Source organism: Monodelphis domestica, chromosome 3 (genome assembly GCF_027887165.1).
Source record: "Monodelphis domestica isolate mMonDom1 chromosome 3, mMonDom1.pri, whole genome shotgun sequence".
Taxonomy (NCBI): Eukaryota; Metazoa; Chordata; class Mammalia; order Didelphimorphia; family Didelphidae; genus Monodelphis; species Monodelphis domestica.
Genome location: NC_077229.1, coordinates 469,868,724 through 469,887,919, shown reverse-complemented (window position 1 = coordinate 469,887,919; position 19,196 = coordinate 469,868,724). Strand labels below are relative to the sequence as shown.

Here is a 19,196-nt window from a genome sequence, read left to right as displayed (position 1 = left end):
TAATAGAGTATTCACTCATTTCCTACTTTATGATTGCATATTATCACTTGATCCCAAATCTTAGTGGTATTGTTGGGTCCATTGATTTACCCCCCAAAAGTAACAATTTCTCCAAAGACATCTTCTATTGTCTAATCATTCACTAGATATCATAGTTCTGCATTATATAACACAAGCATCAAGTATTATCAGTAATCCCCAAAATATGTTTACCTTGTGGGATGAGATCTATACTATAAGCTTTTTATGAGTCAAGAAGAGACTATATAGACCTTGTGGCAGAAACATTGTACTGGAATGACAGTGTTACCTAATAGCAACCCCAAGTGAAGTCAACAAGCATTTATTAAAAGAATTTATGATGTGCCAGCCATTGTTTGTTTCTCTTGGCAAAGAAGATAGCAAAAAGGAAACCTTGGATGCTCTTTGAATACTCCATGTGTTTCTGTTACTGTTCATGGGCTTCTAAACATCTCACCTATCCTGCAAACTAACAAAAAATTCTCCAGTCTCATCAAAAAGACTGCTTCTTCTCAGCCACTGGGTAGGTAAATGTTAATCTACAGTCCAGTCAGAGATGCCTAAGTAAATATTATGCAGTACTCATTAGTTTTTATTTCATACTTGCGATTCAATTGCCTGGTTCCTGAAAATCTCAATTCCCCTTGTAGATAAGACAGAAGCACTGGGAAAGGAGAGTATTATTAAGTGACATCCATGGGTCTTCCAGATACATGGGTACTCCCCCTTTGTTTAAATAAGGATTTCTGCCTCCCATATAGAATCTTGTGCCTTTGTTCTATAGGATAAATGTTCCTCATTGTAAAGATGATTATACAGTTCCTTTACATCACTCATAAATCTCACTTCAAAGATGTTATAATCTAGGTAAAGAACTCTTAGAAGAAAACAATGTACCACTGAGTGGCAACATAATTAGGATTAGAAAAAGGAGAAATCTTCCAGTCTTACAAACTGTTATGGGTATAAAATAAAAATTAATTGTGACTGGGAAGCACAACTACCTAACTCTACTCTCTCTCAACTCCTAAATGTGACTGAAACACTTCCTGAAGGGCAGGCGTATTATGTAGTTTCTAGCATTTCCCTTTTCTGGTTAAACTTCAGTCACTACTGGCTGATTATATATAGTTTATACAGTTTAAATTTTTGTTTCTGGGTGCAGAGAAAACCAGAAGCAAAGAAAAAAATACTGGAAAAGAGACTGAAATATTTCTTCCTTTTTTGGTATTAAAATATAAACTTTTCCTCTAATAGCTTTTGAGGTATTGGATAAGGGGAAATTTCAGACTTATGATAAATGGATAAGAAACAGTACAAATAAAAAATCTCCTGTAGTCAGGGAGGGGTTTGGGGGAAAAGAACCAAGAGAATTTTTGCCTGAGGTAACTCTGGGGATCATCTTCCCTCTGACAACTAGCCTAAGGCTGGAAGACAGGTCTAAAAAATATCTAGTAATAGATAAAGGAAAAGTTTAACTTAAATATACTTAACAAAAAATATGACAAATTCTCCATCTGAAGTTTTCCAGAAAAGCAAAATCATTTAGGCTCTATTACTGTGCACGGAACATGGATCTCATAACCCTATCTACAATAAGATTCAATGGCTATTATCTCTAGGGCATAGCTAGGGGCACAGCAGAGAGAGAGCTAAACCTGGAGTCAGGAAGACCTAAGTACAAATCAGACCTCAGAAGCTTAGAAATTATATGGCCCAGGGCTGTAGTGAGAATCAAATGAGATAATGTATGTATTTTTTTTTTTATTTTAAAGGTGTTTAGCACAGTGGCTGGCATATAGTTGGCATTATATAAATGCCCATTCCTTTTCTTCCCCAAATACAATATAACCTGCTTTGTTTGGTATTTAAAGCCTTTCATAATCTGGCTCCAACCAACATGTCCAGAGTCATCATTATTACACCACTTTATGTGTAATCTTAAAAGGAAGGGCCAGGAAAATTGGATGTCTTGAGGCTTCCCGCTCACATTTCATCTCCCTTCCCTGTGACTGCACATGCTGTCCTCCCTGGCAGGAATGAATCTCTCCTCACATCTTAAAATGCCAACTTTTAACCTTCCTCGTTTCTTTTATGGCTCCATTCAAATTCTACTTCTACTTGAGGACTTTGGTGATTTTTTCAGTTGCTACTTCCTTGCCCCTCAAACTATATCACGCATAAATTTTGTGGGGGTTTCTTTGTCTACATCTTGTCTCCCTCTATATAAGGCAGGATCCTTGAGGATTCATTGAATTTTGTCTTTACATGCCCAGCCCCTTTAATATAGAAAGTACTTCATAAATGCTCGTTGATTGAGCATGTTTGTTTCAAACAAAATGATCTGATCTCGTTTTCTAAAGGAGCATGATTAATGGAACTCTATATTTGATTTTGTTCTTACCTTATTAGGCTGGAGCTCAATGGAGATTAGGCACTTCATCTGGCCTGCCACACAAGTCGTGGTCCCTGAGACAGACAACAGCATTTCACGTAAGTCTACTCCAGCTCTCTCAAGTACAACAGCTGTTTTGTTAAATGTGGCTCGCCAAAAGATCTTGACATCTTCGAAAGCCCTGCGGACAAAGTCAAACTGTTTAAGTTACATTAAATCAAAGTCCAGAATCACCATGTCTGATCATATTCCATTTTCTTTATCAAAACATACAAAACATATTTATTGCTCATTTGAGTAACATCATAAAACCTGAAAACACCAAATGATAATTACCAATTATGCCAGTATATGTCATTACAATTTACACAATTTCCATCCTTCTTTGACATACTTTGTCTCCTCATGATCTTCATGACCTTGTGAAAAAATAGGCTAGTTATCCCCATTTTAGACAAGGAAACTGAGACTTTGGGACATGAGATGATTTGTATAGGGTCTTATTGTTAGCAAACAGGAGAACTGGGACTATAGGACAAAGGTTTGTTTGTTTTTTCTTAATTTAACCCCTTCCAGTGCTTTTTCTGCTACACTGTGACTTTTTCTTAGTATAGAAGTTACCTTCAAGATTATCTATTTCAATGCAATCATTTTCTACATGAGAAAGATAAAACCCAGAGATAAAGTGTGTGCTCAAGATCATAATGCTAGTGAAATACAGAGCTGGAAGTAAAATTCAGATACACAGAAGTGCATTCAAAAGAAAATCAAAATAGCTACTTAAATAATATATTACTTACTGTATTCAGTTCTGGGCAATGTATTTGAGAAAGGGCATAGACAAGCTATTGCTTGCTTAGAAGAGGACAACCATAATGATGTAATGATTGGGAAATACACTGGGCTGGGGTAGGCTGAACAAAATGAGGATATTCAGTTGGTCAACTAGAATTTATCGTGTACCTGTACTGTTGTAGGTACTGTGCTAAGCACTGAGGATTCAAAAGGAAAAAGAAAAAGGGAAAAAATTGTGCTCCCCGTTCTCACAGAGCTCAGGGTCTAATGCTCAGACTAGAGATGAGAAGGCTAAGAAAGGGAAATGTTCACCATATACTGAGATAATAATGGTCTGCTATATAAAGGACAGATGGTTTCCTGGGTCTTAAGAGAGCAGAAGAAAGAGTAATGGGTAGAAGTTGCTGAGGGATTAATTTCAACTTGATATGGAGATGTAACATTCAGCTTTATACAGGGATGTAACTATTTTGTTGTTTAGTTATTTTTCAATCATGTCTGACTCTATGATATTTGGGGAGCTTTCTTGGCAAAAATAATGAAGTGATTTGCCATTTCCTTCTCTGGCTCATTTTACAGATGTGGAAACTAAAGCAAGAAGGGTAAAATAAAAAAATTGCTCAGGATCTCACAGCTAATACATGTCTAAAGCTGCATTTGAACTCATGTCTTCCAAACTCCAGGTTCAGCATGCTATTCACTGCACTAATTAGCTGCCCTATCTATTGGGTATATCTATTGCCCTAATTATTAGAACTATCCAAAAGAGGAAGGGGCTATCTCAGTAGAAAATAAATTAAGTAAGCATTACTAACAAACAGTAAGCAATGGTTAAGTATGTTTGTGATGTTGCAGTGATGATAAACTGTACTTATCTAGTTTTAAAATATCTATTACTTCTGTTTATTGTATTTTTATTTATTGTGCTAAATATTTCCCAATTACATTTTGCCTTGGGTTTGGGCTGAACACAGGAGTGCTGTGGGCCACATGTGATGTGGGGTTACTATTCGAGACCTCTGCTATATTGGAATCCCCTATCAACTATGAATTGGACGACTTGACATGAGACATCCTTAGTAATTCTGATATTCTAGAATTCTATTCCATTCATGGAATCAGGTAAAAATGAATCCATTGACAGCAATTAAAATTCAAACTGTAATACTCATCAGAAAAAACTCACATGAAAGTCCATATTGTATACCTCATTTTCCTTTGAAAAATAGCAACATTTTATGAATCTGTTTTCATATGAAATATACTAAGACAAAGGGCAGCTAGGTAGCTCAGTGGCTAGAGTACTGGGCCTGAAGTCATGAAAACCTGAGTTCAAACAGCCTCAGATCCTAGCTGTGTGACCCTGGGAAAGTCACTTACCCCATCTTTGCCTCAGTTTCCTCATCTGCAAAATGAGCTAGAAAAGGAAATGGCGAATCATTCCAGTATCTTTGCCAAGAGGTCACAAAGAGTGGTACATGACCAAAAGTGTCTGAACAATAACAAAAAGAAAGCTATGGTATGAGGACTGTAATAATAAAGGAGATGTGGAATTTTTCAAACACATTGTTGACAAAAAGCATAGAATGTTAAGTACACCAAAATAACAAAGAAAGGTTTATTTCTTACAGAAAAGAAACAAATTAGATCTTGGCTTTGCCTGGTTCTATCAAGTTACTGACCAATTTATTCCTACATAAAAGATAAAGTAAATCAATGAAGCTAAATGGCATATAAAACAGCAGAATGATGGGGACATTATGAAATGACATGGCAATCTCTCCTGCTAATATTCACTTCTGCCTCCTCCATTTGAATCAGAAACATATTGAATCAAAAAAACATTGGAGCCTGAACAGAGAAGCAACATGTCACATCCTCCTTGTCTGCACCTGTTTGGTTGCCTAGTGACAGTCAGGTAGACATTTCTTTTAGCAGAGTCTCCATCCAGATCCAGTCCACTCTGTGAATCCTCAGTGAATCCTACAATACCATTCTGAACATCACTGCCTGCAAGGTAAAATATGCATTGTAATCATTTATGTGATTTCAGGGAAATTGTCAATCTGTCACTCATTTGTTCAACACAGGTAATGAAATCAGTGATATAAACCACAGTTTGGAGGGGACCTTGAGCTCATCTAATTCATTACTCAAAGCAGCATACCCAAAGGGCTCCATTTAGAATTTAAATCTAGGAGATCATGGATGAAGGGATCACATAGAGATAGATGTGATTTTGCTTTCTCCTCATCCTGTGAGTGAGCCTTTTGGCAATTTCTAATTGCATAGATATGGCAGACTGGCATAACAAATGGCACATATATTAACTTGTAGGCCAATTATAACTCATTTTATTCTTTAACACAAATAATATATTTAGTTTAGGTTTCTAACTGACAATAAGCCTACTGGGTATAGAATATGGTGAAGATTTTATACAAGAGAATTTGAACTAAAGACGACAGTGATAAACTATATGAATGATCAATTAAAAAATAAGTTCTGTAAGGGTAAGTGCAGCATAATAAATGTATGTAGCACTTAAGTTCAGAAAAGTAATCTCTTGATATATAAGATCATGACATATGACTGTGGGTTCTGAAAAGCTATTTCTGGAGAACACAATGGCTCTAAGGGATTCTACCAATCTCCTGGGAAAACTTCCACAAAATTATATTATTTAAGCCAAGAGTCAAGAGGGAAAAGAGAAGGCAATAATAGTTGTTAAAAAAATTCTTTATCCTCACTTTTTCCATTAGCATCTCTATGTACATAATGTCATATCTTTGTCTCTAGTCCTTAGCTCTATTCTGAGCACATTCTCTGTGTACCCTGCCATCACCTCAAATTCAACATGTGCATTCCCCACTTAAATTCTTATTCATCTCAGCATCTCTATTTCTCCTAAAAATACAAATATTATCTCAATCACCACCGTTTCAAACTTCAGGGTCATCTTTGATTCTTGTTACATACCCTACTCCATCCAAAGTTTGCAAGTCTTGTTGATTCTACCTCATCAACATCTCTTCCTTCCCACTCTTCTCCATTTCCTTCAATTCTATCCTATATTGTTGTGTTGTTCTGTTATTTCTAACTCTTTGGGACTCCATTTGGGGTTGGCAATTTCCTTCTCCAGCTCATTTTACAGATGAAAAAACTGAGGCAAAGAAGATTCAGTGATTTGCCCCAGCATCACACAGGTAGTTTGTGTCCGGAGCCAGATTTTAATTCAAGTCTTCATGACTCCAGGTCCAGCTTCTCTAGAATAAGCCCTCATTAAGACTCTTCTGGACTGTTGTAACATCCTCCAATAGTTCTCTCTAAGTCCATTCTTATTCTTCTGCAATCCAGCTTTTGCAACACTGCCAAAATGACCTTCCTAAAAGCCCAAGTCTGACCACATCACTCACACTTAAAAAACTGTCGATGGTTCTTCACCCTCTGCAGCATAAAAAACCAAACTGTTTACCTGGTATTCAAAACCCTCCATAGACTAGATTCATTCTACCTTTCAAGCTTAACTTTACTTTTTAAATTCAAATTTATTTGGATTTTTTGTTACATTAAAATACTGAGAAAACTCTCTCCCTCCCTATCCTATTAGAGAACCCATCATTTGACAAAAAGAAAAAAATTATATATAAAACTGTCTTATTTATTTCAATTTATCAGTTCTTTCTCTGAAGGTGGACATACACAATTCTTAAAACAATATTTCTATCCTAATTTTAAACTATTCTCCTTCCTACACTCTTTTTGCTAACCAGAACTAGGGTTGCTCACAATTAACTTGATCTTTTTCCTTTCCCAGTATCAATAGACAAACATTACTGCATATATTTCACTTGAATGCCTGAGATCCTGTCTCCCCACATCTCACCCTGCTGCCATCTTGCCTTTTTAAGAACTACCTCAATCACTAGCTTTTCCATAAACAAAGACACATCCCTAGTCTTCCCTATCAATGATCTCTCTCCCTCCCATTGTTTGGCCCTCTTCTGAATTCCTCATTATCTCTCACTCCCCATAGCCAAGCTGTTTGCCACAGCATACTGATTTCCCTTTTGCAACTTCTCTTGAATATGGCCCCTTCTCTCCTTCCAACACTGACACCAATAGGCAATAGCCTTGGTGAGGTTGCCTCCCTCTCCACTCCAATCCAGCCTATATTCAGTCACTAAAGTGATTTTCATAAGGTGTAAGTCCAACCATGTCAGTCGCCCTACTCAATAAACTCTAATGACTTTCTATTGCCTCCAGGAGAAAATATAGAATGCTGTTTGACATTCAAAGTTTTTTTTAATAACCTAGCCCCCTCCTATCTTTCAGTTTTTTTTTACATCTTACTCCCTAACACATACTCTTTAATCCAGTAGCACTGGCTTCTTGGCTGTTCCACAAATAAGACACTAGCCCTTGGCACCAGGACTTCTCTAGTTGCTCCCTGTGGCTGGAACTTCAGACTACTGACTTCTTTTGTCTTCCTTTAAGTCCCTACTAAAATATCACCTTCTACAGGAAAACGTTCCCTACTCCTCTTAATTCCAGTGCCTTCCCTCCTTTATTTAATATTTATCCTATATATAGCTTATTTTATATGTATTTTGTTTGCATGTTGTCTCCTCTATTAGACTGTAAACTCCTTGAGGGCAGGGTCTGGCAAGAAAGAAAAAGAAAGAAAGAAAGAAAAAGAAAGGAAGAAAGGAAGGAAGGAAGGAAGAAGGAAGGAAGGAAGAAGAAAAGAAAGAAAGAAAGAAAGAAAGAAAGAAAGAAAGAAAGAAAGAAAGAAAGAAAGAAAGAAAGAAAGAAAGAAAGGAAAGAAAGAAAGAAAGAAAGAAAGAAAGGAAGGAAGGAAGGAAGGAAGGAAGGAAGGAAGGAAGGAAGAAGGAAGGAAGGGAAGGAAGGAAGGAAGGAAGGAAGGAAGGAAGGAAGGAAGGAAGGAAGGAAGGGAAGGAAGGAAGGAAGGAAGGAAGGAAGGAAGGAAGGAAGAAGGAAGGAAGGAAGGAAGAAAGAAAGAAAGAAAGAAAGAAAGAAAGAAAGAAAGAAAGAAAGAAAGAAAGAAAGAAGAAAGAAAGAAAGAAAGAAAGAAAGAAAGAAAGAAAGAAAGAAGAAAGAAAGAAAGAAAGAAGAAAGATTCAGTACAGATTAGATTAATGGGCATGCATATTTTTTTCCTGAGAACCTATTTGTTAAACCAATGTATCTCCATATTGCTAGATTAAATATTTTGAGGTGATAGGATCCTTGGTTTTATTGGTATAGGAAACCCAGAGAAACTTCCTCAACTAATGCAGTTTTACATTTTATTAGATAGTTGTTTAGAGCCAGAGCCGCCCAAGAGGTTAAATGACTTGCCTAAGATCACATAGCTAGTATAGGTAAGATGTCAAACTTAAACATGTCTTTTTGACAACAATCCAACTCTCTATGAGCTACCTTACTATGCTCCCAGACACTAGAGTATGTGTTTTTTTATAGATGCGTATATGTATGTGTTTATATTTTTATATGTATGGTCAATATCATATCATATCATTTTGGATCTATACCTATGATTTTTATGGTATAGAGATCTTACCATGAAAAAAAATCAACTCTGTAAAAGTAGAATTGTAACTTTTCTGTAACTGATATGGTCTTAAAGGACTGAGAGAACATTGAGGTTATCAATTCAAAGTATATTTATAGTTATCTAAGGGTTTTTCTCATCCTCCATTGTCCACTGCAAGCTCTTTGAATTAAAGGAGGAATTTTATTAGATCTTTGCATTCCTAACACTACTGCAGTGTATTGAACATAAAAGATGCTTCATAAATCCAACAATTATATTGTAAATAATATACATTTGATGAAGCAATCTCCTATATGATTTTATGTTCATTTGAATCCCACAAGGATTTATGAAATTATTATCACAGTAACTAATAACTGTTAACTTTAGAATGGGTTGTTGAGAAAGTTTGTCCTAACTGATTCTCTTTGGAGAGTGTCAAGTAGGAAAAGAAAGGAGAAATCAGTTAAAACAAGATAGATTACTTAGGACTGTTTAAGTCCATCTAGAAGGAAGGAGGTAGACAAATAATATAAGATTTTATCCAAATCTATTATTCAATCAATGATGGCAAACCTTTTAGAGATAGAATGCCAGGCCCACCCCACCCCCACCATACCCTGCCCTAGACCAAGTGCTATGGCCCACCTCCTACTTCACCCCTGGTCCCTCTCTTACCCCAGAGAGGGTAGGAAGTGCTCCCATTGGCTGCTGGGCAGAGGGGTGGGGGAAGTGAGGAATATCCCTGGGTGCATGGAGAGGGGGAGGGGAGCAGCTCTGCCCCAGTCCCTCTGGGTTTCTGGTAATGAACTCTGGCCAATGACAGCAGGCATGCCCAGAGAGAGGCTCTGTGTGCCCTTTTTGACACATGTGCCATAGGTTTGCCATCATGGTCATAGAGTATGTGAATGGCTCTGGGATCACTATACAAATTAAATATTCCCCTGGAGCTATACTTACAATGTCATAGCATTCATATTATAGGTGAAAATTGTCAAATGGGTTTCCCTCAAAGGGAGCTTAAAGTAGATTTTCTTGTACCATATTCTGTACCATAGTAGGTCATTTTTTTCATCAACACCTATTAAACAATGACAAAAATACCTTTAATAATGATGGTTGCAAAAGCTGCAAATCCAGTGTCATCCCTTCCTTTTATAATCTGAGCTCCACCCTGAGGGTTGGTGAGAAAAACATAAAAGAATTCTTGTCCTTCTGGCTCATCATCATCCAAGATTTGAACATATATTTTATTTTCTCTTTCTCCATCCAGAAATGTAAGAATGAAAGACTGTTCTATAAAATCTTCTCCTTCATTGGCCCATGTAAGGTTAGAAATTCCATAGGCATCTTGAAAAGGGAATTCACCAGTTTCTCTCTGAGCACTTATTCCCCCAAAGGTTTTAACAGCTATACTGACATTACCATTGAATCCACTCGTCCTTCGGACCAAAATTTCCACAGTAGTAAGTATATTTTCCTTCATATCTTCTTCAACATAAATGATGGGTGGCCCAAGACTAAATATTCCTTTCATGGAAACATCAGTGACAGTGACCACTTCAGGTTTCTCAGGCACAATAGCTCCATTTGTGAGAAGGACAATACCAGTTGCTTCAGGAACAAAAGTCACCATTTCAGTTGTCTGGGGAATGGCAGTAGTCTTGGGGGCTTCAGGGGGAGTGACAACTGTGTGAGATGCAACAACAGCCTCCGTAGCCTTAGGGAAAGCAGGAGTTGTTAGAGGGAGAGCAGCATCCATCACACTTATGCCATCATTGTCTAATATTGTAATAACTGCAACACTGAATTCTGGATTTAATCGTGGTTTCCAATGAGCATCCAACTGCTGCCAACCTTTCATTTCTACAGAAGTAAGATTGACATAAAAAACTTTTGTCATCTCAGGAAGTTGATCATCCACGATAGTGATTTCAAAATCAATATCTGTCTGTAATTTTTTAAATAGTAATTCTCCATTCTGAACAGGCCCAAAATCTTCCAGGGGTTTTGCACTTCCTGCTGTAGTCTGATAGGTCACTTTAGTCAAGTCGCCATGGAAACCAAACAATCTCTGTACATTCAATCTGACTCTTTGTGCATCTTCTGATATTATGACATCTCTTGAGATCATGGAAAACTGAAAGATTCCCATTGGCTCGATTTCAGCCACAGTAAATCCTGACCTGAAAAGGAATAACATCATCACCACCACGAAAGACTAGATTAGTTGGCAAGAAGTAACAGTTCTTCTGAAAAGATGAACATTTCATGTATTTGTTTCTTAACATTGACATGATCTCCTCGGGGTGGCAAAAACCCTGCATACCAGTGGATGAGGCCAATGTCCTTAATGTGCTAGGATGAAAGGGATGCATTGGTCTGCCATAACATGCATGGTTGGGATGGATGACAAGCAGGCCTTAGTTGAAAGGATAATTGATACAATAACTAATAAGAAGGCTGCAATTATGTATGCCTTTTGAGAACACTTAATGTAAATAGACAAAATGTCTAATAAAACATATAGTATTATGTCTTCCTTGTTATTTTGGATTCTATGTCCAGAAGGCCATAACTGTACGTTACAGTTAAATATGGAGCCCTATGCTCTCCATTTCTCCACCATCTATGAATAGGCCTGGTGTCAAACATGCAAGCTTGGAAATCCAGTGGAAGGAGGGCTTGACCTGGAATCAGGAAGACCAGAGACCAAATATGGTCATTGACAATAGCTATGGGACACTAGGCAAATTATTTAATACTGTTAGCCTCAGTTTCCTTGTCTGTAAAATGAGCTAGAGAAGAAAACAGCAAACCATTGTAGTATCTTTGAGAAGAAAACCCAAAGAGGAGTCCCAAAGAGTTGGACATGACTGAAAATGAATCAACCACAAAAATACCCAATACATTTACTTTATTTGCTTCAGCCCATTATCACTTCCTGGGATGAAAAAAGGAAGGCAATCAGGGTCAATCTTATTTTTTAAAACTTATATTGACTTTCATGATTTTTATAGTTTTTCATCAAAATATGATGCATTTTCAAAATGAAATATTAAATAATGTGAATGCCCTAAGACATAGTGATGACACAATCTTGGTAACTGTGGCTTTCTACTAAAATCTGTTAAGAGAACTTTTATTAATTTTTCCTTTTTTATATTTAAGAGGAAAAGGAGCAATAATTTTTTTCATTAAGAGATCCCCTGCTGTGTAGTTTGGCAGTTAGAGAACCCCTGTTGTGCCATTTGGCAGTGGGTGACAGTTAGAAGGGTGTGACTAAGGGTGGTTTGTAAGTTGCAGACAGTTGGAAAGGGCTTTTCATCTCTTGGTCTCCTGAGGAGAGGAGTGTGTGACTCACTCTCTCTGAGACGAGAAATGGAATTTAAGGCCTTATCAGCCTTATTAGTCATTGATAACTTGGGTAGATAGGTAGTTAGTGGATATATTTGACTTTTGGCCTAGCAGAAGATACTGCCCTCTGAGATGGATAGATGTAGGGTTTTCTAGAAAATTTTAGTAAGGATTGGGATCTTGGGTATAGTTATAATCTATTATAAGATTACTTTCACTTTCCTCCTTCCTATATCCTATCTGGATTTCCTAATAATAAACTAAGTGTTTTGCATTTAATAAACTGCGCACTGGCTTTTGATCAAATTCCTTCCCCCCCCAAAAAAAAAAATTTAGCACCTTCACAGATCCCAGAAAGAATGAGCCCTTGTATATTTTTACTTTGTAATGTGTAGCACTTACATAACACTATGTATAAGGTATGGTCTTTAAGTAAACACTGTGAAAAGGTTCATATTCAGAGTCATGGGATCATAGATAGGCTTTAGAGTCAGAAAGAACACTAAATTATCCTTGCCCAAATTCATAGAAACACTTAGTGTCATTAAAAATGATTAGGCCTATTGACAGTGAGTATTAACCTGTCTGGGTTTCCTTGTCTTTCTGATTTGTAGAAGTCATGTAGCCAAAGTCTCTGAATCTGTCACAACTCCTTTTAAATGGGTTTCAATGTTCCTTTGATTATGCTTAATATCAAGAAGAGATAACTTCCTGCTTAGAGTTCTCTTAGGCCTCTTTCAAAGTGGTTGTTACTTATTTGTAAATGAACTAGTTTCCCCACATTAGCCATACTACACTTCAAAAGAAATATGATTTCATGCTCCTGTAGGGGCAACCCATTATTAGGCTTTCTTAGACCATCTTGAAGGAGTAAGTATAACCACAAACAAACAAAAACACCTATTCTTGCCATCCTAAACTTAAGCTGATCATCAAACAGCAAATACAGCTTTTACTTCCAGGGCAAGCAGACACTTCAGCTTGGTAGAAACTGTAAACAACTAACTAATAGTCATTTCAGACAATTTGCTTATTAGAGGAATAAAACAGGTTACAATGAAGTATCAGAGGAGGACTTTCATGGAGGTAGCATTCATATAGAGAGACTTTATTTTAAAAATATAACTAAAAACCAGCTGGATTCGCATGTTTTAAAATCGAATCTGGTATTTCAGTCTTCAACTTCTTTTTTTATCAATTGGAAAGCATTCAAAAGTGGCACGTCAAGTTGGTAACATTGAGCTTCTGCTCAATTGTAGATGGGGGAGGAAAGTGTGCCTCCAGGATAATTTCTTGCTGGAGAAGGAGCAGGACAGTGCTGCCTCTGATCATGTGTCAACGCATTAGGACATGGTACCAAGTATAGAACAAGTGGATTGTGACCTTCACAAGTAATCGAGAGGACAGTGTGGAAGAGACAACTTGGCCACATGCTATAGAGACTTGGGTCACATGCCATCTTTAGAACACATTACTTCTGCCTATATTAAAAGAGCCATGCTTCCAAATCAAGGAAATCTATCCCCTAACTGATTCCATTTTGAAAAAAAAATAGATTCAGATTAAATATCTGTCACCAGATTTTTTTAATTCCTCATATCCATATATAATGAGCCTTTAAAATTGCTTAATTGTGTCTTAATTACATATACCTCAGTCGAGCTCCTCCAGGTGCACTGCTCTGAACTGTTGATAAATGAATAATAAATGCCTCCGGTCGACCTGGTCTAGGAAGAGTTGATAATAAAACTTCTTTACTTTGCTCATGATGAGAAAAGGTAAGAGTGCCTAGAAAGGAGTATGGAAGAGAAGAGATATAGATAATCAGGTTTTAAGTGCATGTTCAATTCTTATTAACACTGTGAAAATATGTAAAAATATGTAAAATTGAGAAAGGAGATGGGCCAGTCATACAAGAGGAAATAAGGGCAGCAAATTGATAGCCAAACTGATACTCTGGTATGCCCCAAATTCAAAAGGCCAAAAACAAACCAGTAAGAAGTCCCTCTGGTCCATGTGGAAGAAACATAGAGGATTTGCAGACAACAAGGGCAGACAAAAGACATAGATAAGAATTTACTATAATAAGAAAGAATAACTATAGATGAAATGATATATCTGTCAAAGGATTTCTTCAGAGCCTTTCACTTGGCAAAAAATAAAAGTATGATATTTACTCTTTTAAATATCCTTTTGGCATGGGCATTGTACCCCCAAAACTATAGAAGTGTCTCAGGCAACTATAAGCAGGGAAATTCCTTTGCTCCCTGCTATCCTTGTGACTCCTAACCCCAAACATCTGATAACTCCTTTAAAGACCCTGAGATTATTCTCCTTAGATCGTGCTTTAGATAGACAGAGAGATATACTTCCTTAATATCATCAAGTTGTATCTCAGCCATTGATCTGTCCGCTAAACTATGATGGTCACCCCCTATGTCTTCAGGCAAACCTCCCCCCTGCCCATGCCTCAGTGAATACCACTTTAGAGTCACATCTTCACCATGGCACAGAGTCAAGATGCATCTTCACTGATGTAAAGACTATAAAGACCCCAGAATTGACATCATTGGGGAACAGCTTTCCATCTATTCTGTTCCACCTGGGAAGCAGTCTTCCACCTATGCTGTCCTCCTGGCCATATTCAACATTACCTTCTAAATTAATAAAATTCTCTTTTCATTTTTAAGCTAAGTTTTGGAGTCTTGCATCCTTGCAAAAGGTACCCTTCCTGAACCCCAGGGGTTTACCTCAAGTCCCCTACAACACTTTCTCTGAAAAGGGAGAAAAATGGACTGAATATTGTTGATGGGGAAAAAAATGTGGTAGAACTCTGTATTTTGGAATACCAGATGATGTAGAATAACAGAAACAATCCTGACCTATAGACAAGGATATGCTGGTAAATGTATAACAATCACAACCCCCCCAAACCCCTCACACACACACAAGGACATAGGACATATTAACATTTTCTCCATAAGTTTTTTAACTTTAGAGATCAATAAAACATAAAATCAAGCCCCAATTTGAAGTATTTTCCCTGTCCACACTGGAAATTTAACAATCAGCTTTAAGGGCCCTTAACTGGAGCCAATTCTAGCTTACCACTGCCTGTATGGAAGGAATTCTAATGTTTTGTGTATCATGGATGCCATCCAATATTCTTCCTAGAATAATGCTTTTGAATACATAAAATAAAATACACTGAATTGCCAAGTAAGTCAATTATCTTGAAATGCAGTTATCCAAATATTTAAAAAACAAATTCATAGACCCCAGTTTAAGAATTCTTGCTGCAGAGTTTCTAATCACATGAAGAAACCAGTGTATGTGAATGCTAGTGGGGAATGATACAAACATTCAAATAGATGGCCACAGGAGAGCAAACAAGGAGATTAAAAAGAGGAACATTTTTTAAAAAATAATATAACTATATATGTATATCTCCCCATACATGCTCAATGAAAAACCGAAACAATCTATAATGAATTAAAATCCAAATATAATTTTGCCTCACCTTTACAAGTAAAAGTAGAGTATCTTTTTTTAGAATCTCCTTGCATATCCCTAAAGTCTCGTTATTCGTAGAGATGTAGACAGAGGTGAATCACTCAGGGAAGGATGACTACTCTCAGAGGGAAGCCCTTCTGTGGGTTGGTAAGTGGAAAATGGTGCTTTCAGTGAGAGTAGTTCCTGGCTATGCTCCTCTCCCCATTCAGAACCCCAGGAAAGGGAGGAGAATTGGATGTTCTCAGGGAGGCCAACAATAGCAATGTGCTTAGAGATCTACAGGATAAGGCTTCTGAGACTATTTATTGGTAAAGAAGGTCTGAGGAAGAAGGTTAGGTTAATTCATTTTTTATCAAGTGTGCCTATTAATAAAGTGGTAGTGATTTTGACAATTACAATCTCATATTTAAGAATAGGAAGATGCATATAAAGAAAATCAATATAGTCTGGTGCAGGAGCTCTTAACAGCCTCCTAATTGGTATTGATTGGAGTTAGAGATATAGGAGTCTTGTCTATTAATGAGGAGGCTGTTAAGATAATCAAAGCAAGAGGTGGTAGGGTCTTGAACTGGGATGGTGGTAGTGTAAATAGGGAAGATTTTATCTAGTTTAACTACAAATACTTGGAGAAATCATCCAGATTTGGGACCTGAATAACTAAATTCTGGGAGTGGAGGCTAGGGGTAATCAAATATGATTATAAGATCATGAGCCTGAATAGTGTTTTAAAAAAAGATCAAATGGGGGAAATTTTGAGCCCAAGGGAAGCTTGGACTTTCAGTATGGAGAGGGGGGAAAGGGAGGAGAAGCCCCTTCTCAAAGTGGGGTTCAGGGGATATAATGGTCATTATTCTGAGTGACTACCACTGTAGACCCCTCTGTCCCTTGAGAGCAAGATATAGAGATATAAAAAGATAAAGAGAAGTTTGGAAAAGGCAGGTTTAGGGTAAATAGGAAACAGTGAATTTGAAGATTTTTATATAGAAAGACAGGGTGAAGAAAAGGGTCTCTTTAATAATAATGGCAGTAGCCTGACCCTAGACAGCGGAATTGTCAACACCCACTGAGCCAGGAATTTACCATGACTTGAACCTGCCTGGCCAGATGAAGGTCCTTATCTAAAATTGCCCAGAGACTTCATAACTCTTTAAGTTGCATATTAAAGGGACTATGGCTGTTTGAAAACTTCCTCTGGATCCATTTAGCCAGATTTCCCTACTGGCTGTTATTTCACAGGCTTCCTGCATTGCTGTAATGTGAGCTTATCACCATTCAACAAAAGGGCCATTTTTATTAACACCTGATTTTCTTGCCATCCTGATGCTTCTATGACTTGAACCAAACACCTATTAAGCAAGAGGATCAGGGTCAGGAGGGGAGAGAAGAATAAAGAGCTTCACTTTGAATGGGCGGTGTTTGAGATGCTGACATTCAAATAGACATGTCCAGGAGGAAGTTGAGTGACAAGATTTAAGATAAAGAGTTTAGGGATGGTTAGACAGGTTGAAGGAGAACTAAACATTATCAGGGAGTGGGAAGGGAGAGCATCCAAGAGGAAGAAGTGGACAAAAGATGATGCATAGAGCACTGGGCCTGAAGTTAGAAAAACCAATGTTCAAATGTGGCTTCAGACACCTACCAGCTGTGATGACCCTGGACGTGTCACTTAACTTCTGTTTCCTTCATTTTCATCATCTATCAAATGGGAATAATAATTGCACCTAACTTCAAGTTGTTGGAAGGGTCAACTTGCTCCTTGGAAGGAAAGTTATGGCAAATATGGACAGCATACTAAAAAGCAGAGATATCACCTTGCTGATAAAGGTCGATATAGTCAAAGCTAAGGTTTTTCCAGTAGCAATGTATGGTTGTGAGATGTGGACTATAAGGAAAGCTGAGCTCCATTGAAATGATGTTTTGGATTTGTGGTGCTAGAGAAGACTTTCAAGAGTCCCTTGGATAGTAAGGAAATCAAATCACTCAATACTTAAAGATATTAATTTACACTATTCACTGGAAAGTCAAAGACTGAAGCTGAAGCTTAAATACTTTGGCCACATAATGAAAAGACAGAACTCATTAGAAGTGACCCAGATATTGGGAAAGAATGAAGGCAAAAGAAGAAAGGAATGGCAGAGGATGAGATAGATAGTTAGTGTCATGAAAACAATGAATTTGAACAAGCTTTGAGAGATAGAAAGCCCTGGAGTACTATGGTCCATGAGGTCACGAAGAGTCAGACATGACTGAATATCAAGAAGAAGAAAGAATGACAAATGAATGTAATATAATACTATTATAAAGAGATGAAAGGGTTGAGTTCAGAGATGCAAATTTTGGGACATGGCCAATGTGGGAATTTATTTTTCTGAACTATGTATATTTGTTATGAAGGCTTTGTTTTCTTTCTTTAAAAAAAACTATACAATGAGGGAGAAGTGGGAGAGAGATATTATAAATGCACATTAAATAAATTAATAAATAGATAGACATGTGATGGAAAAAGAACATACAGATTTTTTATGAGACAGTGAAAGCCTGGTTGAGATCAATGAGTGTGAATGTGGACAGTCATCAAGGTCACTGCTTCCTAAAGCAATGTTTGCCAGTTTGGAAGTAGCAGTATTGGGAAAGCAAATGGTGAAGGTAATCAGGCTTGAGGATGGGAAGGATATAATTGGTGGAATGATAAGAAGGGTTAGGGATGCTAGGGTGGTAGGCAGTTAATTATAGGAGAAACTAAGAAGAGAAGGAAGGGAGGTCAGAGCAGTGGGAATACAGGAAGGGATAGAACAACTAGAGGTCACAATGAGGATGTCCTTTTACCCTGCTTCTGAAGCCACTTCCTATTCTACTACCAGTTGATTTGTGAATTGCTGCTTTTGGGAGCTCTATTGCTTCTTTCATTACTGTAAATAGTTAAGATATTAAGAATCCACCATTTGAGAATGAAGCACCTTGATAAATAGATTTTCTATTGTGACCGTTCTACTATAAATGTCAAAACAAATATGCTTCTGGACAGTCCTCTTATAAAAGTTCATTATTAGTCTAGGCAATCTAACCCCCAATAGATTATCTAATATCACATCAGAATGTAACCTGGTAGCAACTCTCCACCCAATTCAGTCAAACACCTAAAGGTCTATAGCTATGAATAATTAAAATTATACTTACCAAATTTTGGTGTAATGTCACCTATGTCAACAAACTCAGGAATTTCTACTTCAGAAGGATATCTGGAGTTCCAGGTAACAGTAACAGAACCATAGGTACCTCTCCTGGATATAATAGCTAAGCTTGTGCCACTATTAATGTTGGTAAGTTGAAAGGCAGTAGAATCAAACCCAATCTAAGGTGGAAAATGAAAAAAAATGATGATTATGTCATAGCTGTATAAATTAGAAAAATTATATATTTCCTGAAGGAAGAAAAGGTTAAATGTAGGTATTTTACTTTGAGAAGATCCATCTTGGTACAAAGGTCTACCAAATAGCATCTTATAGCTTATAATTCTATATAGTTTCACTATTTGAATCATGGAGTCCATGTTTTCAA

At 37.2% G+C, this 19,196-nt stretch overlaps 1 protein-coding gene across 1 annotated transcript in view; it reads right to left on the bottom strand.

Moving 5' to 3' along the window:
* The window catches only part of ADGRV1 (adhesion G protein-coupled receptor V1), a 778,411-nt gene that overhangs the window by 502,536 nt on the left and 256,679 nt on the right, over nt 1–19,196 (bottom strand). The window contains exons 72-76 of the mRNA XM_001366741.4: nt 18,816–18,990; nt 13,778–13,913; nt 9,873–10,954; nt 5,104–5,221; nt 2,426–2,597 (exon numbers count right to left, since the gene is read on the bottom strand). Coding sequence (XP_001366778.3) covers nt 2,426–2,597; nt 5,104–5,221; nt 9,873–10,954; nt 13,778–13,913; nt 18,816–18,990 — 1,683 coding nt within the window. The remainder of the gene's footprint in view (nt 1–2,425; nt 2,598–5,103; nt 5,222–9,872; nt 10,955–13,777; nt 13,914–18,815; nt 18,991–19,196) is intronic.